Genomic DNA, 22,955 nt, shown 5'->3' on the forward strand with positions numbered 1-22,955 from the left:
CTGCTGAGCTCGCCCCGATGTCCAACCAGGACATCAGATTCAAAGTGCCCAGACAGGAAAAGGAATTCAAATTTTCCCGGATCGTTTCCTGTGTGGCTGGTCAGAGAATCCAAGCTTGGACTGCTGTCCAGAGCGTCAACAGAGTGGTGCACTGTGGGATAGCTCCCGGAGCTACTAAGTTCGATTTGCATCCACACATAGCCTAATTCGAGATAGCCATGTCGAATTTAGCGCTACTCCCCTCGTCGGGGTGGAGTACCGAATTCGAACTAAAGAGCCCTCTAGGTCGAATTAAACGGCTTCCTGGTGTGGACGGTTGAGCGGTTAATTCGAATTAACGCTGCTAAATTCGATTTAAAGTCCTAGTGTAGACCAGGCCTAAGAGTAGGAGAATCTCAGGATTCCACCCAGATAGAAATGCAGGTGCAGGGCCTAGCACCTGAAGGGGTGCACTCTGAAACCAGAGAGGGGGATCAAAGGTGTAGTTAGCCCTGTAATTGTGAAAAGGATTACAACCTGCCAATAAATTAAAGTCAACTATAATTGCCTGAGATATTTCTGAATTCACAATTTGCTCCATAACTTGTTTATAACTATTCTGCAAACTCTCAGTATAAAAACCATCTAAGATATTTTAACTGTTTCTCTAGTAAATGTGATCTTATATAATGCTGAAAGGCAAAGACATTTTGTATGTGATATTAATAAAATTGTGTTTTAATGTCTAAATTCAACAAAAAAGCTGCAAGATTACTACTGCCATCAATCATTAGTGTCATAACCTCTGATTACACCATATTCATGAGACATCATTTTTCACTTGCTGGTATTGGTACTTTTGTTAGTGTACATGAGTTTATATATATACTAAGTAAAGACCATGACAACTAGCCTATGTTTATATGTGTCACAGCTATGATACAACCAGATAGATAAGACAGAGTTTCACTTTTCCCCCTCATTTTAAAAATTAGAGCTGGTCATGGGATTTGATAGCTCAGTGTGGCTATTTTAAGTTTAATCAGTAAAATTCTGAATTGTCAACAATTTTAAAATGGCAGTGAAAATTTTGTTGCAGAAGTGAGGAGGGAAAATTGACAATTTTGCTATGATTTAAAGTGTTTAAATACAAGTCCCTTCCTTTAATCTAATTCCTATGTTCTTTTCCTTCCTTTGTAAATTCCCATTTCTCCCTCCTTTAAAAGAGCCAACTTCAACCTGTATAAACAGGTATCAAAAAGAGAGCAGGAGACTGAACATAGCAAATATCTTTAAGTAAATTTCCATGACAGCAGATACTAAATCGCATGGAACTAGGAGCTCCTTTGTAAGACCAAACAAATGCAAGAGCGTATAGATTTCTTTTAGTTATGTATAAAATTCTATTTCACTCAACACTAACACTTGAAACAGTGGATTTCAGCACAATTATTATACATTTCAGGTGGTCTAAATCATTTATCTTTGGTCTCATCTTTTTCACCATCATTTACGAATGCACCGCCTCTTGCATTTTATTGCTTACCTGAGGAGTCTCTTCACTGAGAGTTGGAACAGGTCTTTAAGATGTATGACCATTCTGAAACAAGAAAGGTTCCACAAAACCCTTCTATAGCTTGGTTTGCTTTTAAATGATTCAACAAGTGTGTCTGGAGTTAGATCAATAAAAAAATATATAGATACTGTGTCTCTCTTTAGTGAGACATTAAAATAAGAAAACAGACTAATCAAAAAGCCTTTTTGCCAAATTGGAACTTAGGAGTAATCTAAAAAGAAAAAAAAATCTTAATTATTTTTAATTCATAACGGTCACTTATTTAGTATGTTAGCACTAAGAGATTCTCCTAATACAGCAGTTCTCACACTTCATTGCACCGTGACCCCCTTCTGACAATAAAAATTACTTCACGACCCCAGGAGAGGGGACTGAAGCCTGAGTCTGCCCAAGCCCCACTGCCCTGGGTGGGGTGGGGGGAGGGGCAAAGCCTGAGCCCCACCACCCTGGGCAGAGGGGCCAAAGCTGAAAGCTCAAGGGTTTCAGACCCAGGTAGGGGGATCTGCAACCTGAGCCCTGCAGCCCGGGGCTGAAGCCCTCGGGCTTTGGCTTCAGCCCTGGGCAGTGGGGCTCGGGCTTCAGCCCTGGGCCCAAGCAAATCTAAGCCAGCCCGGGCAACCCCATTCAAAGCAGGACCCCGACCCACATTTTGAGAACCGCTGCCCTAATATAAAGTGTACTGCTGGCATAAAAGGATTCATCTGAATTTCTTTTACTTTATTTGTCAATTCAATCAATTTTTTAAACCTCAAAGTATTTTAAGTCTTTCATTACATCTTAATTTTTTAGGTGGAATTGAATATTTATCCACCAAAAAAAGCCTATCACCTTACATCACCAAACATTCCTTTTTTCTAAAAAAGAAACACTGAAATCCAATTTCTGTACCAAGTAAAACGGATCTAAGCAATCCATTTTGACAGAGAGATTCAGAGGCCTAACCCCCTTCGTAAACAAGCTGTTTTCTTTGCAGTGCTATGAATTCCAAAGAAAATAGGGCCCAAAAGACCATGCAGTACTCCACAGGAGATTTCTTTTGCTTCAGAGCTTTCATTAGCATGGGACCACATTTAACTATGTTCTGTTGTCATATATACATACTGCATTATCTCAGTGGACCAGATTCTCTGCTGAGCTGTTTTTATTGAGCGCAGCAGAGGGGCTATTGAGGCATTGCTACGAGCTCAGTTTCTCCACCCCAGCCTTGTTACAGGTTAGAGTAAGTTGGGAGTTCCTCCAGCTAACTTGCACAATCTCCAAGGGACCATCCAGCAGCTAGGGACGGCCAGAGTGCATTATGCTCCAGATACTTCTTCTGTTCCTTCCAGAGAGGGCAGCAGGGAAGGAGCTGTAGTGCCAGCAACAGTAGCTATCTGTTTCCTGGGGACTCCTTCATGCTGGGAATATTCCTACCTGGGGAATTATGGACAGTCTCTACTCCCTTTATACCATGGATAGGCAAACATTTTTGGCGCAAGGGCCACATCTGGGTATGGAAATTGTATGGCGGGCCATGAATGCTCACAAAATTGGGGTGCAGGAGGGGGTGAGGGCTCTGGCTGGGGATGTGGGCTTTGGGGTGGGGCCAGAAATGAGTTCAGAGTGTGAGAGGGGCAGTGGCATGTCCCCCCTCTGGATCCTATGTGGAGGCGTGGCCAGGCAGTTCTGTGTGCTGCCCCATCCGCAGGAGCTGCCCTCCAGCTCCCATTGGCCGCAGTTCCTGACCAATGGGAGCTTCGGGGGCGACACTTGAGACAGGGGCAGTGCATGGAGGCCCGTGGCTGCCCCTATGCATAAGAGCCAGAGGAGGGACATGCCACTGCTTCTGGGAGCCATATAGAGCCACAGCACGCGCAGCGGCCCCCGACCCTGCTCCCTAGTGGGAGCTTGAGGGCCAGATTAAATCAGCTGGCGGTTTGGATGTGGCCTGCAAGCCACAGTTTGCCTACCCCTGCTTTATACCTCCTGAACAAGACAAGCCAAAATATCTGTCCCTTTCACTTTTTAGACACTGATCCTTTTTTGGGCTTCAACATTCTTGTTCGTGTACTTGATTAGTCAATGTTGCTTTTTTTAAGGAATGGTTCCTTTAAGATACTATATTAGGGAGCTTGCAGCATAAAATTAAGATCAAATCCATTTTCCTTCTCTTCATGACTGTAACGACAGAAATCAAACTGAGAACAAATAAGCATCTATTTTCATTTTAATTCTAAGACACTTCAGATAGTCTGAAATTAAAAAAGCTTCAGTTTTCTATACATTCTGAAATATGATAAAGAAACTCTAAATTACTGACACTTACGAATGTGTTACAGAATTCTGTATGGTTTTAGAAATGATGCACTGGACAAATACAAAAAAAGACAGTCACCTTCACTCTATCGTCTAATTCTATTTGCTTTCACTGGATTCTTTTTGTTCCTCCAAGTCAAAATAAAAAGGTTTGTCATAGCCCATGAGATGGTTATAATCCTGTGGATATGTGAAAAGCATTGGATTAACAAGCATTGATTTAGTTTTGGCATAAAATGTTGTAAACATCTTGCTGATGTCTGGAACCTTGACATCCCTCTGATGGAACACAGTTCTTTTTTCTGCCAACATAACATTATATGTAATGGCCGTGTATGTGTCCGTCTCAGCCTTATGATACAGTCGAACCACATAGCCCTTTGTAAGCAGATGCAGGGTAACTGGTGTTATAAATGTAAAGAATCCTACAATGCCGTAAAATGCAGTTTGTAAAAACACACTTTCAACTCCAATGCCAGTTTTCAAGATGATGTAGGGCATCATGCAAAAGCTAAACATGCTCGTAGAGTAAGAGAAAAACTTCACACCTGTATAAGAGATGAAAATCATAAGTTAATGTTTATGATCAAAGTTATCCCTACAGTCCTTTATACACACTGATCTTATATACCCACTGCTTTACTTTAATTGAGAAATTCAATGATGATCCAGTTAATCCTTTCTTATCGTGGAACTTCTGAAGTCATCATGTGGAAATCAAAGCCCTCAGTCCTTCTCCTTGGTTAATAAACTAAAAGTTAGGCCTTATGAAACACCTTTAATATTTTAATTATCAAAATGTTTCACAAAGGATGAGGGGTTTGGGGTGCAGGAGGGGGCTCTGGGCTGGGGAGGTGGAGCCGAGGGGTTTGGAGTATGGAAAGGGGCTCCAGGCTAAGGCAAGGGTGTGGGAGGAGATATGGGCTCTGGGATGGGGGTGTGGGTTCTGGGGTGGGGCCAGAAATTAGAGGTTATGGGTGCAGGATGGGGGCTCCGGGCTGGGGGCTCTGATGTGGGGCCAGGAATGAGGGATTTAGGATGCAGGATGGGGCTCCAGGATGAGGGGTTCGGAGTGCGGGAGGGGGCTCTGGGCTGGGGCAGGGGGTTAGGGTAACAAGGGAGTGTGAGGGCTCTGGCTGGGGGTACGGGTTCTGGGATGGGTCTTGGGATAAGGGCTTTAGGGTATAAGAGGATGCTCTGGGCTGGGACCAAGGGGTTTGGTGGGGGATCAGGGCTGGGATAGGGGATTAGGGCACCGGGGGGTGAAGGGGTGAGGGCTCTGACTGGGGGTGTAGGCTCTGGGGTTGGGCTGAGGATGAGGGGCTTGGGGTGCAGGAGGGTGCTCCGGGCTGGACTGAGTTCAGAGGGTGGGAAGGGGATCAGGGTTGGGGCACAGGGGGGAGGGCTCAGGGGTGCAGGCTCCAGGTGGCGCTTCCCTCAAGCAGCTCTCGGAAGCATCAGCATGTCCCCACTCCGGCTCCTACGCAGAGGTGCAGCCAGGCAGCTCTGTGTGCTGCCCCGTCCGCAGGCGCCACCTCCCCCGCCCCCCAGCTACCATTGGCAAATGTTCCCGGCCAATGGGAGCTGCGGGGACAGCACTTGGAGCGGAAGCAGCATGTGGAACCCCCTGGCTGCCCCTACGTGTACGAGCCGGAGGGAGGACATGGTGGTTGCTTCCCAGGAGCCACGTGGCGTGGAGGCTAGCAGGGAGCCTGCCAGCCCCGCTGTGCAGTGCCGCTAACCAGACAGTCAACAGCCCAGTCAGCAGTGCTGACCCGAGCCGTCAGGATCCCTTTTTGACCAGGTGTTCCGGTCAAAAACTGGACACCCAGGCACCCTAGTGCTACATCGGTGCAGCTGCGCTGATGTACTGCACCTGGTGAAGATGCGCTATGTCAACAAGAGAGCGGCTCCTGCCAAAATTAAGTGGTGTCTACACCGTGCTAAATTGATGTAACTTACGTCACTCACGGGGATGGCTTTTTTATACCCCTGAGCAGCGTAAGTTACACCGACTTAAGCGGTAGTGTAGACAAGCCCTTAGTCTTTATCCAAAATTAAATGCTTTAAAGTGCAGTTCTACTCTGAAAAGTAAAAACAGCACCTTCTCACCATTGTGTGTATATTTAGAATCATAATTTAGTGATAAAATTGTACTACCTCTTACTCCTGTTAACCCTTCAAAGCCAATACAAATGAGAGAGGAACATTCTCACCTACACTTCCTCAAAAGCACTCTTTACAAGTTCCAATCACTCACACCAGTTAAAACCTTGTGAATGCAAAGCAGTTGCATGAGCTAACTAAGGCATCCTCTGGGACCTGGTCCAACTCCCATTCACTTCAAGGGATTCTTTCAATGGGAGCTGGTTCAGCCCATGGTCTGCAGAATCTTTATTACTGGTAAGGACATATGAGTAGAAAAGGAGCATTTTCAGATTATAACTTAACTCTGCCCGGCTGACAATTAAAAAAAATGCAAACTGATCACATTTGTTATTGAAATCATCATCATCAAGACAATCATTATCCCACCACCTCCCAATCTTTGGGACACATGGCAAGGCCATCTGGTAGTTTCCCCTTGCATGAAATCTTAAAATAAGCCCTATGGAAGGTGACTGGCCAAAGAGAGGTTAATAGCAGGAGTCTCATTACTGATATTATCTTATCTTCTAAGCTCCTCCCCAGACTTTTGCAAGTGGGCACAGTAGCCGCTTCATGTTCATGATGGACATCCCACTCTACTCACATACTCAGCGTGTACCGAGCTAGTGATGTCAGCACCAACAGTCAGAGATGGAATGGAGACTCTACCTCTCGAGTAAAGGTAAATCAGCCTTTGTGCAGTTACCCATATGGTGTTAGAGGCATATATGGAGGGCTGCAGATACATGTGGGCTCTGCGATTTTCCAAGATTTTCTGACTGTTATCGTTTCATCCTTAAAAGTAACAATACAGTAATAACGGGGAGTGGGGGAGTTGCCACATGCCCAAAAGCCTCTATGCTTCTTAACAAAATTTAGAAGCAAAATATATAAAATGGCCCAATACATAAATCAAAAGCACAATAGACAAAAATATACCACAACTGACTTACCCATCCTGTGTTGATTTATTGGCAGAGTCCCCATTCCATTGCAGATCTCTAATGGGACTTCAGCTACCAGCTCAGTGCATGCTTGTTTGGCTGCACAGTTGCTCATAACATAACTGAGAAGGTGATTTTAAAAATCACTGCATAGTATATCTAAAAATATTGCATTCAATTCACAGCACCAATATACCTGTCATGACAGCCAGTTAGCATAATGGTTTGTGTTAGCCAATTAATTCAGGGCCAAATCCTGTCCCTTGCCTTGCCCAGGTCCCAAAGAGTGGTAGAGCTCAAGTTGTGGTCCACAGAATAACTCCACACCCCTGGTGCTGTTGCAATGCTCCATAGCAGCATGCCGCAAATCTGGAGTGGATGGGTTGGTATGGAGGAACATAGATGAAGTAGGACCTACTCCAGTCCATTGGCTGCAGGACTGTACTGGTGAACTTTGCTGTGCTTCAAGCAGTGGTTGATTAATGCGTGAGCCCACAGGGCCCATGCCCAGCACTCCCAGCCAATTTGGGGGGCCCAGAAGTGCTGGAACCCTGGATAGAAGGGGGAAGGGCTACTAGCACCAGAACTGTGGCCCTGCCCCTGCTCCTCCTCTTTCCCCCAGGGCCCTGCCCCGTGGCCAGGCTGGAATCCAGAACAGCTCCCGGACCATGTCCTTACTCCCTGGGACACACTGCCCAGAGCAGGTGGAGGGTCCAGGGCTCCCCAGGCAGGTCTTAGAGACCTCGGGGGGGGGAGAGGAGGAGCACAGGGCAGGGCCCCATGGTGAGGGGGGGCTAAGGCCCACTGGGAAGAGGCTAGTGCCGCTAGAAGGGGCTGCACTTATCAACTACCCCGCCACAAAGCACAGCCCCTGCTGCCGCCATTCTGAATCTACAGAGGTGACGCATGGAAGGCGGGGCATGAGGGCATCACGTGCCCCCCTGGATTTTTCAGGACACCTCTGGCTGGGATGCCTAGCAGCGAGGAGGCAGCACTCCGCCTGGCAGTGGCGCTCTCCCGGGGGAGGGAGGAAGCAGCAGGGTGCCTGGCTGCCAGCTGAGCTCCTCCCCCACCACATGGGGCTGCTTTGCTTTCCCTGCTGCTGGAGTATCAGTGCTGCTGCCTGCTTTGCAGACTATCCACCAAGGTGAGCCAGCCACAATGCTGCTTCCTGCCAGGGCTGCATGGACACACTGAGACTGCTGCTGCCATGGGGAGAACTGCCTCTTCACTGCTGGGTGTCCATGCCAAAGGGGTCCTGGGAAATGGAGGGGCACATGACCCCCCAGAACCTTTCATTTGTGCCCCACCTCACTAGCCACAGCTATGTGTCACCTGACTATGCCCATGTTAAAAACCGAGCGGGGATAGACTCCCCAGTTCTTGTGCCCCTGGGCCCCCAAGGTGTGGGGGGCTCAAATAGTCTTTGTGCCCAGGGCCCCAATAAATTTTAAACCACCCCTGGCTCCATGTAAAAAATCCTGATTAAATGACACTGTGTCGGTGTTGCCAACTCTCAAGATTTCTTCACAAGTCACATGGGTTTTGCCGGGGCTAGATCCAGACTCACCATGCTGTGAGAAGCTCCAGCCCTTCTGATTGGCTGCCTGCCTTCCCTACTTGCCCATCTCTTGGGAAAGAGCAGCCAAGCAGGACTGCTGCAGAAAGCAGACACAGCTCTCACCTCTCCTCTCAGGAGCTGACACCACTCGCACAGGATGGGTCAGGGAAGCAGAAAGCATAATAGCTCAGGGCAGCCCTGCTCCCTCCTCCCCTCCTGTGAACAATGAGTCTGTCTACTCTCTGCTCCTGTTCCTCCCATCCTCTCCATTCCTGCAACAACAGCCTTGAGAAGGACAGGGGTCCCCACTGCAGCCCCAGCCCCAGCCCTGGAAGGGGGCAGTGAAGAACCCAAGGAGCTGCAAGAGAGCAGAGTTGAAGTATGGTGTGTGCAGAACTGAGGTGGGTACTGGGAGAAGAATTGATGGTGGAGGGGCTGATGGATAGGCAGATATGGGGGTCAGAGCTCCTTCAGGGGGGGCAAAAAAAATCAATAAAAATCAATCTCAATAAATTTGGCTGCACTAACTGTCAAATACACACAATGGAGACGAGCAGGGGGGTTAGAAAATCTGAAGATATTGTGTCCATCTATAATCTTTTTTCAAAAAGATCTCGTGATTTGGGGGCCAATCTCATGGTATTTTAGAGTGTGGCTCATTTTTTTTAACATATCTTGTGATTTTTTAGAATCAGACTCATTTTATTTGAACCTTTGGGGTTGGTAATACGACTGTATAGGGGACCACAAGGTGGTCTTTAGTGCATATCTGAAGAAATCAGAGGGCTCCATTCCCAACAGCACACTATGTTTTAAAGAAATGTTTAAGGATAAATAAATCAAATTTCAATTCCAGTCACATACCCAACACAGTCTTTGCCAGATTCCCAGTGTAAATTAGTCTTCCATCTTCTAGTTGTCCATGAAAGGAGGAGGTACTGAAGCAGCGAACAGGTGCCACACGAGAAAATATGATCTACAGGATGAAAGCAGCACATGGCAAATAAAGCATTTGCATCATCTACATACATTTCAGATTTCTTCTGATGTAGATGTTGAATTTATACCCAGGATAGAGACTAAAAATTAAATTATATTACAACTAAACTCAATAAGCAGTTTAATAGATATCAGTAACTGTAATTAATTTATAAATGTTAGGAAACAGAGGATTTAATGATTCAGGGGATTAGAAATGGGATATGCAGCCACAAAACCCTTCAGCCGCAGACACTTCAGCAGTGCTCTGTATACAGGCAGAAGGCCACACATTCCAAGCTCATTGCAAGTCTCTGGCCACCTATCTATCGATCCTCAGCACTGCCAGCTCTTCAAATACTGTGAGAGTTGTGATATAATTTCATGGTTTACTTGAATCCCCAGCTCCTAGAGTCCTGCCATTACACAAGAACCTCATCTTTCATTTAAAATAAAATTTCTAGCCCTCATAGTTGCAAAGAAAAAGAATGTGAACTCAGAGAGTAAAATATATATTTTTTTTAAAAACTCATTATTTTTAAGCTAATCTTGTATGATTTAGGGGCCTGATTCCTGTGTTCCAAAACTTAGGGTTGGCTATACTGCTGTCTATCTACCAAGGTGCTTGTATTGACAAGCACCTAGGTAGATAGACAGCAGTAACTGGACACACCTTACCTTGCACACTTTTTCAATTCTCTGCTCTGCCTCTTTAACCTTATCCCCCAGCAAACACTTTGTTAAACGCACCATTGACAGTAAGGGTTTAAAATGCATTCAAATTGGGGAGATTTTGCATTTACTTTTGCTGATCAGGAACAAGGAAATTGATCCAGCGAATTGGGGGTGGGAATGTCGCTGGGTCAGCCTCCTCAACCAAGACCCCTGCTGTTCTCTCTGCTATTTGAGCGGAGGTGTCCACCCCTGCCCGCAGCCCAGCCACAAGGAAAGCGTCCCACGCTCCTGCACCTGTGCTAGTCTCCCAACTGATCCTGGACCTCGGGCCCGCGGCAGCGTCGGGACCTCGCAACTAGACGCGCTCGGAGGGTCGTTCAGAGCCGCCCATCGGGGGCCGCGCGCCGCTGGTGCGCGGATCCCCGGAGGAGGAGGAGGAGGAGGCAGCGCGGCAGCTGCACACTGCCTAGCGCTCCGCAGCCAGAACGCCAGCGCCCGGGCTCGGGAGCCGCCCGCAGCCAGGAGCGGCGGCATCGCTCACACCCGCTCCCGGCCTTGCTCAGCGGATCCCCCGCACCGCGGCAGGCAGGCCAGGAAGGGGAGGAGCCAAGGCGCAGCTGCCTCCCTCGCTGCAGGGGATTGGGCCAGCTGCCTCTCCCCCTCCAATAGTAACTCTCCTCCGGAGCCGAGCGCTTCCAGGCTGAGAAACCCAGACCTCCCGCAGCCCTGTAGCTTTGGTTCCCCATCTAATGAGGGAGCGACGCCTCGCAGACATCCTAATCCAGGAGTGGGGAATCTTTTGGGGCTGTGGGTCGCATCTGGATGGGGAAATTGTATGCAGGGGCAGGGCAGGGTGTTGGGGTGCAGGAGGGGGTGCGCTGTGCAGGACCGGGCTCAGGGCAAGGGATTGGGGCAGAGGAAGGGTGCAGGGTGTTTGAGGGGGCTCAGGGAAGGGGGTTGGGATTCATAGATTCTAGGACTGGAAGGGCTCTCGAGAGGTCATTGAGTCCCAGGGCCGGCTTTAGGCCGATTCGGCCAATTCCCTGGAATCGGGACCTGCATCTAGGCGGGCCCTGCACCTTAGGTGCCTTTTTAATTATTTTTTTTTTACTCACCCAGCGGCGTTCCGCTCTGGGGTCTTCGGCAGCATTTTGGTGGCAGGGGATCCTCTGATGCCATGGAAGACCTGGAAGTGCCACCGAAGCCCCGGACTGCCGCTAGGTATTCGAATCGGGCCCTGCAGTTAATAAAGCCACCCCTGTCGAGTCCAGTTCCGTGCCCTCATGGCAGGACCAAATACTGTCTAGACCATCCCTGATAGCCATGTATTAACCTACTCTTAAATATCTCCAGAGATGGAGATTCCACAACCTCCCTAGGCAATTTATTCCAGTGTTTAACCACCCTGACAGTTAGGAACTTTTTCCTAATGTGCAACCTAAACCTCCCTTGCTGCAGTTTAAGCCCATTGCTTCTTGTTCTATCCTTAGAGGCTAAGATGAACAAGTTTTCTCCCTCCTCCTTATGATACCCTTTTAGATACCTGAAAACTGCTATCATGTCCCCTCTCAGTCTTCTCTTTTCCAAACTAAACAAACCCAATTCTTTCAGCCTTCCTTCATAGGTCATGTTCTCTAGACCTTTTATCATTCTTGTTGCTTTTCTCTCCAATTTCTCTCTCTCTTTCCTCTCCAATTTCTCCACATCTTTCTTGAAATGTGGTGCCCAGAACTGGACACAATACTCCAGTTGAGGCCTAACCAGTGCAGAGTAGAGCTAAAGAATGACTTCTTGTGTCTTGCTCACAACACACCTGTTAATGCATCACAGAATCATGTTTGCTTTTTTTGCAACAGCATCACACTGTTGACTCATATTTAGCTTGTGGTCCACTATAACCCCTAGATCCCTTTCAGCCGTACTCCTTCCTAGACAGTCTCTTCCTATTCTGTATGTGTGAAACCGATTGTTCCATCGTAAGTGGAGCACTTTGCATTTGTCTTTATTAAACTTCATCCTGTTTACCTCAGACCATTTCTCCAATTTGTCCAGATCATTTTTAATTATGACCCCATACTCCAAAGCAGTTGCAATCCCTCCCAGTTTGGTATCATCTGCAAACTTAATAAGTGTACTTTCTATGCCAATATCTAAGTCGCTGATGAAGATATTGAACAGAGCCAGTCCCAAAACAGACCCCCTGCGGAACCCCACTTGTTATACCTTTCCAGCAGGATTGGGAACCATTAATTACTCTCTGAGTACGGTTATCCAGCCACAGGTTGGGGTGCAGGAAGGGTGCGGGGTGCAGCAGGGGCTCAGGGCAGGGGGTTGGGGTGCAGAAGAGGGCTCAGGGCAGGCAGTTGGGGTGCAGGAGGGGTGCAAGGTGCAGGAAGGGGGCTTAGGGCAGGGAGTTGGGGGGCGGGGTGCAGGAGGGGTTTGGGCTTCAGCCTGGCGCCACTACCTAAAGCAGTTCCGGGGTGGCAACGGTGCGCACCGGAGCAGGGCAGGCCCCCTGCATGCCTTCCCTGGCCCCACACCACACCACTCTGGGAAGCGGCTGGAACCACATCCCTGCGCAGCCCCTGGGGGAGGGGTGGCACAGGGCTCTGTGCGCTGCCCTTTCCACACCTCCAGGTACCTCCCCCAAAGCTCCCATTGGCCGCAGTTCCCCGTTCCTGGCCAATGGGAGTTTCGGGGGGTGGTGCCTGGAGGCAATGGCAATGCACGAAGCCCTCTGCCGCCAGCTGCTTCTGAGAGCAGCGCAGGGCCTGCGGCACCATGGGGAGCAATCCTGCGGGGCGTAGTTTGCCCACCCCATCCTAATCCCATTCAAGCCATTGGAAACCCAGTCCCGTTGGCTTCTTCGCTCAATTGTACAGGCTCAGCCCTAGTGTCTGCAGTGTTATTTGGGAAGAGCTTTGCTAAACCTACCAAGTGCTATGTGACTTCAACTCCCACTAACTTCTGTGATGCACAGGATCGGGCTCACTTTTTTCACACTTGTATCAAACCAGTGACCTAGTGCATTTTTGTAACAACTGTTTGCCAACAGTCTGAAAGCCGAGTGCTATGAACATTAAGAAGAGAACTTTAATAATGTGCTAGCTACATTTCAATTACAGTCATCTTGGGGAGACCCATTACAGCCAGGGGCGGATTAAGGTTATGAGGGGCCTAAGGCTAATGGGAGGGAAGGGCCTAAGTATGAATTACACATTGCAAAAAAAATTATGAAGTCATTAAACATTTCTGTACATACATATTTATTTATGTAAAATTAACAAATTTATTCTACTGTCACTACACTCAATTCTTCAAACAGATACTTCTGAGTAAGAGGTAGCACGAGGGATGCTACACTGTCCTTCTCTTAGGCCTCCTTCCTCCTAAGTAGTGGAGTGCTCATCTGTATGAGGATGAACACTGCAACATTCCCCATCCTGCTCACTTCTTCCAACCTTGTGCTTCTACGCTCATCTCTCCACAGGGCATGGTGCAAAGCCAAGCCCTGCAGGTGTTTTCCCCAAGCTATGGATTTTACACCACATACCCTATCTCACTCTGACTGCAGTCTGGGAAGCAACCAGCTTTTATTGTGTAAAAGAAAACACTCAGGTGTAAAATCCACTGGAGTAGAGGAAGTAGTAGTGGGGAAATTACATTAGGCAGCATTGTATTTTAGGCTGTCTTGCTCTGAAAGCTGCCTCCCAGTGTTGCACTAGCTGAGGACAATAAATTACTGTTTTCACATTGAACCCAAATATTATTTGTGGGATGATACACAGATTGTGTAGTTAATCTCCAGTGATTGACCACATCAGGCCATTCTGTCACCAAGCTCTTCCACAATTAGAATCATAGGACTGGAAGGGACCTCGAGAAATCATCTAGTCTGGTCCCCCTGCACTCATGGCAGGACTAAGTATTATCTATTCTAGAATGTGTGATCAGCAGCTCTGACATAAGGTTTTTTAAGCATGAATTGTGTGCACTAGCCCCCTACAGTTTGCATTTGTTTGTTTTAAGCTTTCTGTAAGAAAAAGGTAACAGCTAGAAGTGACACAGATCTTTAGATGGTTGTCCATGTTGTCAGAGTGGTACCGGTGTGGTGCTCTGCTCTCTCCAATGTTGATATCACTCGGCTGCGTGCGTGTGTTCCCTCTGTGTGCTGCCCCAGCTCTGCGCAGATAGCTGACACAGCAGACCCGACGAGAACCCCCAATAACCACAGAGTCTAGTAAGATGCAAAGTCACGTCGACTAGGTTTATTGCAACCTCGGACACAGATTGCAGTTCCCCGTAGATTACTTAGGGCTTGGCTACACTTGAAAGTTGCAGCACTGGGAGTTACAGCGCTGGTCGTGCAGCTGTGCAGGGCCAGCGCTGGTGTGTGGCCACATTTGCAGCATTTACAGCGCTGTTGGGAGTGCTGCATTATGGGCAGCTATCCCAGCATTCAAGTGGCAACAACGTGCTTTTCAAAAGAGGGGGGTGGAGGGTGGTGTACTGTGACAGGGAGCGGGGAAGATAGAGAGAGTGGATTTTTGGAGCCAACACTGTGTGTTAGCTTCCCTGGATTTAAAAATCACAAAATGTTCACGAGTCCTTAGTCTTAACTCTTAATTGCAAACAGCCTGCCTCCAACACGGACTCCCCGCTGTTTCACTCACTCCCTGTGGTGTACTGTGACAGGGAGCGGGGAAGATAGAGAGAGTGGATTTTTGGAGCCAACACTGTGTGTTAGCTTCCCTGGATTGAAAAATCACAAAATGTTCGCGAACCCTTAGTCTTAATTGCAAACAGCCTGCATCCAAGGCTGTTTCTCTGTCAAGCAAACTGCTTGCCTCTCATTTGATCGTTCACAGCCAGGTACAGATAGCTCCTGTTTGCTGTGATCAGTGTTTGTTTTTTAGATAAGCAGTTCAACGGAGCTCTGATCGGAGTTCACAACAAAACAAAGAGAGGCTGCATAACAAAACAAAGAAAGTAATTTAGTTAAAAGCATTCTGGGATATCTCCTTATTCCCTGGAGGCCAATAAAAGCGCTGGTGTGTGTCCACACTTGATGAGCAGCGCTGGATCACCAGCGCTGCAATCGCTACACCCCAACCTGGCCAGGTGTACAGCCAGCGCTGCAGCCAGGGAGTTGCAGCGCTGGATGTGCCTTGCAGGTGTGGACGGTTACTAATTGCAGCGCTGGAAAGCCTCTACCAGCGCTGCAACTTGCAAGTGTAGCCAAGCCCTCAGTCTACCGGGCATACTACTAATAGGTGCCTCTTGGCAATGGACCCGGCTCAGTCAGTGGCGGGACTTTCTACTGCCCCCTAGGCCGAACAAAGACACTGCCCCAGGAATGCATTCTTATACACAGATACAAACAAGTTACACATCACACCTGACGTATTGAGGGGCCACCCCCCTACACAGCAAGGTCCAACCTTTCTACGTATTTAGGTGCCGCCTTCTACCTTGTACATGTTGGTTCGATCAAAACAACTCTATCCATCATATTACCCTTTTGCCCCTGTCATTGGGATGGGCCAGCCTGTTCTTTATTATCTGTGTGGAATGTGCAAGTATGTGAATGTTCAGTACCTTTTAGGTACGTATCTTCTTGCAGCATCAGCCCTTTCCTTGCTAGCTTCTGTGAGCAGGGCCTACCTCTGGCTCACAGCTTAACTTTGCTTTATGTTAGCAAAGTCTTGACCATTACTTCAGTTCAGGCCTCAGGCCTTATACCAGGCCTTGATACCAAGGTTTATATCTCAGGGCCTCCTCCTACTACAGTCCAGTCATAATATTTAGCACTTCTGTACTACGTTAGCTCTTCAAAATCACTGTACAAACATTAAACAAACTTAACTTAAAGCCTTTCAGCTTTTGAAAGACTAGGAGTTGACAAAACAGAGCTATTCCCTGTTGTGTTCTCTGCCCCCTCCCCTCTCCCCAACAAAAAGACTTAACTGAAAATCACCATCTTAAAAGAACCATTAAGGAGCTTTCAAAAGAACAATCCAACCAAGGTTGCTGTAGTGACACCCTTCTTACATCAACAGGGGCAGCTCCAGGCACCAGCGCAGCAAGCTTGTGCCTGGGGCAGCAAGCCGCAGGGGGCGGGCTGCCGGTTGCTGTGAGGCGGCAGTCAGGCAGTCAGGCATGTCCGCGGGAGGTCTGCCGGTCCTGCGGTTTTGGCGGCAATTCAGCGGTGAGTACGATGAAGGCGCAGGACCAGCAGACCTCCCACAGAAACGCCACCAAAGGCTGCCTGACTGCTGTACTTGGGGCAGCAAAAAACATAGAGCCGCCCCTTTACATCATGTCAGGTGTTTGTTTAAGACTAGCGTAGAATTAAGGGAATCCTGTTTCATTTGCATGTGTAAATCAAGCAGTCCTTGCTTATTTTTTTTTCCCTTAAAGTGCTCAGAGTTTAGGGGAGGAAAGTGAATGAGATGCTTATATGAGGTGTGAAAAAGCAGAAGGGACCAAAATCTATTCTTGTGCAAAAATCTCTTCTCTCTGAAGTCAATAAGGCTACACAGGTGTAATTGTCAGCAGGAATTGGCCTGGGTTCTCATTCCCTTTTTGAATCACACACATTCCATGCTTATCCAACATTTTCCACTTGGGAAAGAAGTTAGTGTGGAAGTACAGAAAGAACTGACAGGGATTTGTAGGGGATCTTAATGCATGACAGTCTCTGTTAGCCAGAGTTAGGCTAGCTGTAACCCTAATAACGTGAGATTTGTAGAAGTGAGGGTTGTGTGAGGCGAGTGGAAAAGAACTGTGTGAGAAGTTGTTTTTCGACCTTGTGTAAATAATACAATATGCAGACTTAAGTAAGAAAAACAAAATATCAGAATGACCTATGTATAAACAAAATGCAGCTGTTGCTTATTATTGTCTTTAACAAAAGTATAAATGCTTGCTGTAATTGTTTACCTGCTAAGAAACCTGTCTAAAAAAAAAGACCCTATGTCCTAGTGCACTCTCTCCCTGTTATAGTTGCTAAACAAAATAAAGTATCTAACTCTGCTGCACCCAAACAAAAAGCTAAGTTTTTCTCTGACATTAGTCTGAATTGGGGCAGAAAAATGAGGACTAACTTCAGGCTTATTTAGCTTTAAGTTTTTGGAATGAAACTCAAAAGAAATTAAATGTGAGGTACTTTTATGATGGATTGAACTGCTAGAGAACCAGCAAATGGACAGAACCTGCCTTTAGCCTATTCAGCCAGTCTTTCTATCATAGCCTGCTAAGAAGTGGATTTAAAATCCTTGAGAGCGAGGGAAGGGAGAAACCTACAACATTGTGTGTTGACCTTCCTCCAGTGCTTTTGCAATCCCTTAAAAGTACAAAGATGTGTTGGCCCGTGGAACTAGGCTGAGCATAAAGAAAGAACTTGGTTGCCTGTGCATCCCAGTACAGAAAAATACATCAAAGAAAAGAATTGGATTTATTTGATTTTTAGTACAGTTCAACACAGTGCATCACAAATCTGAAGCCCCTCGATGGAAGGTACTGTAAAAGTTAAAGTACTGGTATCCAGAATGGGATGTTTTGTTTTGTTTTGTTTTTCCTACAAATGTGTGGGAATTCGTTCCTTATACATTGGAGGGGCAATAGTTCTGGCTGGAGCTGGACAGAGTGTGTGCAGGTTCTGTGCAAGCTCTGGTACCTATCGCTCTGGTACTGCCTCTTCCCCCTGCCACAGGAACTCACCAGTTGTCCAGAAATGGGACCCAGCACACATAGAAGATAACAGTGATGGGCACTAGGACCCAGGAGGCAGTGTCCTGGAGCTGCCTGCCAGCCTCAGCTTTGGAGAGAGTGCTTCTTCCCTCCCTGACAGCTAAGCAGAGCCCTGGAGAAATCCGGGGTGGGAGGAGTTGGAGGACAGTGCCTGCTTAAACTACACCCACAGCTAGCATGGGTTCCTGTGGTAACCGGATTTTTAGTGTCCGGTCACCAGTGTTAACTGGATACCTGGCAGTGTGTTCCTGCAGCTTGGGGAGATGCACACTGGAGGGAGCAGAAGCAGCAGGCTTCTGGCTGAGCTCCTTCCAAGCCACATGGGGCTGCTTTGCCTTTCCTGCTGGCAGGAGCGCTCCAGCAGAACTACATGAGCAAGGTCGCTCCCTCCCCTCACCCAGCCCTAGGTACGGAAATTGTATGGTGGGCCATGAATGCTCATGAAATTGGTGTTGGGGTGCAGGAAGGGGTGAGGGCTCTGGCTGGGGGTGTGGGCTCTGGGGTGGGCCCAGAAATGAGGAGTTCAGGGTGCGGAAGAGGGTTCCAGGTTGGGGCAGGGGGTTGGGGCACTGAGGGGGGTTGAGGGCTCCAGCTGGAGGTGCGGGCTCTTGGGTGGGGCTGGGAATGAGGGATTTGGGGTGTAGGAGGGTGCTCCAAGCTGGGACCAAGGGGTTTGGAAGGTGAGGAGGATCAGGGCTGGGGCAGGGGGTTGGGGCATGGGAGGGGTGAGGGCTCTGGCTGGGGATGCGGGCTCTGAGGTAGGTCTAGAAATGAGGAGTTATGGGTGTGGGAGGGGGCTCCTGGCTGGGGCAGGGGGTTGCGGTGTGGGGGGGGGGGGAGTGAGGGCTCCGGCTAGGGGTGCAGGCTCTGGGCTGGGGCTGGGGATGAGGGGTTTGGGATGCAGGAGGGTGCTCCAGGCTGGGATCGGGAGGTTTTGAGGGTGGGAGGGAGATCAGGGCTAGGGAAGGGGATTGGGGCACGGGAGGGGCTCAGAGATGCAGGCTCCAGGCAGCGCTTACCTCAAGCAGCTCCCGGAAGCAGCACCATGTCCACCCTCCGGCTCCTACATGGAGGTGAGGCCAGGCAGCTCTGCACGCTGCCCGGTCCGCAGGTGCCACCCCTGCAGCTCCCATTGGCCACAGTTCCTGATCAATGGGAGCTGCGGGGGCGGTACTTGGGGCACGGTCAGCGTGTGGAGCCCCCTGGCTGCCCCTAAATGTAGGAGCCAGACGGGGGACATGCTGCTGCCCCTGGGAGCCACGCAGAGCCATGGGGTGCACAGTGGCCCCCAACCCTGCTCCCCAGCTGGAGCACAGGAGCGGGGCAAGCCCCAAATCCCGCTCCCCAGCAGGAGCTCGAGAGCCAGATTAAATTGGCTGGTAGGCTGGATGTGGCCCACGGGCCGTAGTTTGCCCACCCCTGGCCTAAGGCTATAGCCTTATTAGCCTAATGGTTAATCCGGCCCTGATTACAATTCAGGATTTGTATATACATTAGGAAAGAGATGTTGAGGTTAATGGGGAGCCTAGAGCTGACCTTGGTCAGCTGAATCAAGGGAAAATGTGTTACCCTGAGTCTACATGAGGGAAAAGGCCTCATGGTTAGGTCAGGGTTAGCTAACTCCATATCTAAAGAGTTGACCTAGTTGCCTAATATAGATAAATCTTCATTTGTGGTGCCAAGACTGTTCAGGGTGGTAGTATAATTATGTTCCTCTGCACAAGAAAATTAAAACACTGTGGGACACAACTCAGAGCCCCTACTATGGTTGCTTTAACTGTAGTGTGAACAGGACTGTTAACATATAATGTATAGTTCAACTATCCCAACAACTGGAAGAAAAGAAACTTCTGTTTCTGTTAATTTTATCTGGATTTAGTGGTTTTGAAAGATGCTGGATTTATTCTTGTGAAAGACATTGAATTAAGTCCTCTATCCACAGAACGGGCATCACACAGGATTTGACAGTGAAAGCTTCCCTGTACTGCCTGCCCCATCAACTACACCTCTGACAATTGATGAGAGGGTAATTTAGTCTCTGCTCATTCAGTCCTAGTTTCTGCTTTTACAGGGGGAAAAGTGCCACTTAATGCCAGTTGTGTTTCCTTTTGTGATGTTGATACTTCTTGAAAGGAAGCTGAATTGGGTCATTAAACTTCTTTATATCAGTAAAATTAACTATTGTGAAATTTATAGCAGAAGCAACCATCAAAGGACCAGCAAAAAGCAGTTCCCAATAGAGATGACCTTCAACTAGAGGTTGAACAAAATTGTTCTGGGAGCCATGTTGCTACTTTAAAGTTCTCTCTTTGGGTCTGTCTAAATGACAAATAAAAGTGTATTTTTAAACTGAATTAGCTAATTCAAGCATAGGCTCCCACCCAGGTTGCAGGTTTTATTGTTTTGCTATATGCTGTTTTCTTTATTACAGACAAAAAAAAACCCCTACATTAAAAGAACATCATTAAGGTTGCACCATCAAGTACTCAAAAGTTAGGAAACACCAAAATGCCTCTACACTGTGGAAAAAATAGCATGTGATTGAAGGGGAGGGATAGCTTAGTGGTTTGAGCATTAGCCTGCTAAACCCAGGGTTATGAGTTCAATCCTTGAGGAGGCCACTTAGGAATCTGGGCAAAAATCAGTACTTGGTCCTGCTAGTGAAGGCAGTGGACTCAATGACCTCAAGGTCCCTTCCAGTTCTAGAAGATTGGTATATCTCCAATTATATATTATGGAGCTGAGGGCTCTGGGGTGGGGCCAGAAATGAGGGGTTCAGGGTGCAGGAGGGGGCTCCAAACTGGGACAAGGGGTTGGGGTGTGTGTGAGGGGGTGAGACCTACAGCTGGGGGTGCAAGCTCTGTTCTGGGGCTGGGGATGAGAGATTTGGGGTGCAGGAGGAGGCTCCAGGCTGGGGCTGAGGGGTTCAGAGTTCAGGAAGGGGCTCTGGGGGTAGAGCTGGGGGGGTGAGGGCTCCAGCTGCAGGTGCAGACTCTGGGATGGGGCTGGGGATGAGGTGTGTTTGGGGGTGTAGGAGTGTGCTCTGGCCTGGGATCAAGGGGTTCAGAGGGGGATTAGGGCTGGGGCATGGGAAGGGGTCAGGGGTGCAGGCTCCAGGCAGTGCTTACTTCTTCAAGCAGCTCCTGGAAGCAGGGGCATATCTCCTCCTCCCCCCATGCCTTTGGCTCCTATGCAGAGGCGTGGCCAGGCAGCTCTGTGCACTGCCCTGTCCACAGGCACCACCCCTGTGGTTCCCAGCCAATAGGAGCTGTGGAGCTGGCACTTGGGGTGGGGGGGCAGCATGTGGAGTCCCCTGGCTGCCCCTAGGCATAGCAGCTGGAGGCGGGACATGCCACTGCTTCCAGGAGCCACACAGAGCCACGGCAGGTAGGGAGTCTGTCTTTGCCCCGCTGCACCACTGACTGGACTTTTAATGGCCCAGTCAGCAGTGCTGACCAAAGTTGCCAAAATCCCTTTTCAACCAAAGTCCTTCCCTCACACTTGGGAGGAGTACCCTATAAACAGCTGCAAACCTACCTCATTATTCTCCTGCAAATCCCTCTTTAAAACTCTCCTTTGCTATTATGCCTACAAAAAAATACTGTTCATACTGATCACTGTTTTCTTGTACTCTCCTGCCTATCTGCATCCACCTGTTGTCTCATCTTATTCTTGTAAGCTCCTTGAGGCAAGGACCACCTTTTTTTTCTGTGTTTGTATCTGGTCTAGCACAGTGGAGTCCTGATCCATAACTAGGGATACTAGGTGCTCCTCGCATTTCACCCTGATTTGAGGGGCACCACAGATCATTTATCATGATCCCCATATTCTACGGGCCCAGTGTGTCATTGCCTTCCTATTGAGTTTGTGTAGGGAGCATTATATTCTTGTTCAAGAACTTGAGACCCTAGAACAGTGCTCACCAAACTTTTCACGGCCATGCCCCCACTCCCACCCCTGTCTGGCCCCTTCCCCCCGGGAGTGGGCTACAGCTCGGGGGCAGGGCATGGACAGAGGCAAGGGGGCCGAGGCTGCGGCCACAGCAGGGGCCGGGAATGGAGCTGTGGCCTGGGGGTGGGGCCGGGAGCGGAAGAGAAAGGCGCGGTTGGGGGCCAGGGCCGGGGCTGGGGGCAGGGCCGGAGAGGGGTTGGGTGGCGCTCCCTCCCCACTGCCCGTAGGGGCTGGGCCGGGCCCCACTGCACCCCCCCCAAACATTCTCCATGCCCCCCCTAGTGAGGTGTGCCCCAGTTTGTGGACCTCTGCTGAAGAAACTAAGCCAAAGGGTTCCACTCTGGAACCTTCAGCCTAGTTCCATTTGGGCATATATAAACTATATCTACACCAGAGCTAGAAGTGTGAAGGGAGTACCTCCAGGAAAACCAAGCTCAAGGTTTTATCGGCTCCTCCACTTCCCATGCCGGCATCCTGGTACATTTTGTGAAGAAGGAAGTTGGCTCTCTAACACTCTATGTAGATTACAGGGCACTTAACCAAATAACTATATGCAGTACCCCTTACCATTAATTCCCAATCTCCTGGACTGAGTACAGTCAGTGAGGGTGTTTACTAAACTGAACCTTAAAGGAACGTATTATCTAGTTTGAATCCGGGCCAGGCACAAGTGGAAGACAGCCTTTAGAACAAAATATGGCCACTTTCAGTATTTGGTAATGCCCTTTGGACTCACTAATGCTCCTGCAACTTTCAAGCATCTGATCAATGACATATTTTGAGATATCTTATACCAGTATGTGGTGGCATATCTAGATCATATCTTAATCTATTCCAGTAGTTGAGCAAAGCATGGCCACCATGTCCGTGAAGTTCTCACATCATTGTATCAGAACAGGGTGTATGCAAAACTGGAAAAGTGTGTGTTTGACCAATCATCTGTCGAATTTTGGGGTTCATTCTGTCAGAAGATGAACTATGGATAGTCCCTCAGAAGGCATCTGCAATGCAGGTTTCAGCTGAATACCAGAGCATCCAAGACATCCAGAGGTTTATGGAGTTTGCCAACTTTTACAAATTTATTCCAAACTTCTCG

At 48.5% G+C, this 22,955-nt stretch overlaps 1 protein-coding gene across 1 annotated transcript; it reads right to left on the reverse strand.

Annotated features, from left to right (window-relative positions):
- Positions 1-3,743: 3,743 nt before the first annotated feature.
- Positions 3,744-10,754, reverse strand: TMEM70 (transmembrane protein 70). The gene is made up of 3 exons (XM_045002798.1): positions 10,451-10,754; positions 9,368-9,479; positions 3,744-4,398 (listed from the first exon to the last, which is right to left on the reverse strand). Exons 1-3 carry the CDS (start codon positions 10,688-10,690, stop codon positions 3,950-3,952), a joined length of 801 nt encoding a protein of 266 aa, XP_044858733.1. The 5' UTR covers positions 10,691-10,754; the 3' UTR covers positions 3,744-3,949.
- Between the last annotated feature and the right edge of the window lie 12,201 nt (positions 10,755-22,955).

Source organism: Mauremys mutica, chromosome 2 (genome assembly GCF_020497125.1).
Source record: "Mauremys mutica isolate MM-2020 ecotype Southern chromosome 2, ASM2049712v1, whole genome shotgun sequence".
NCBI classification, from domain to species: domain Eukaryota; kingdom Metazoa; phylum Chordata; order Testudines; family Geoemydidae; genus Mauremys; species Mauremys mutica.

What these genes read in the sequence shown, in the direction of transcription:
- TMEM70 (XM_045002798.1), bottom strand. Translation starts at nt 10,690, where the DNA reads ATGCCGCCGCTCCTGGCTGCGGGCGGCTCCCGAGCCCGGGCGCTGGCG. An exon ending in CAGTTGGGAGACTAGCACAG is followed by an intron (nt 9,480 to 10,450) that starts GTGCAGGAGCGT and finishes TTCATCCTGTAG; the next exon opens with ATCATATTTTCTCGTGTGGC. An exon ending in TCTGGCAAAGACTGTGTTGG is followed by an intron (nt 4,399 to 9,367) that starts GTATGTGACTGG and finishes TCTCTTATACAG; the next exon opens with GTGTGAAGTTTTTCTCTTAC.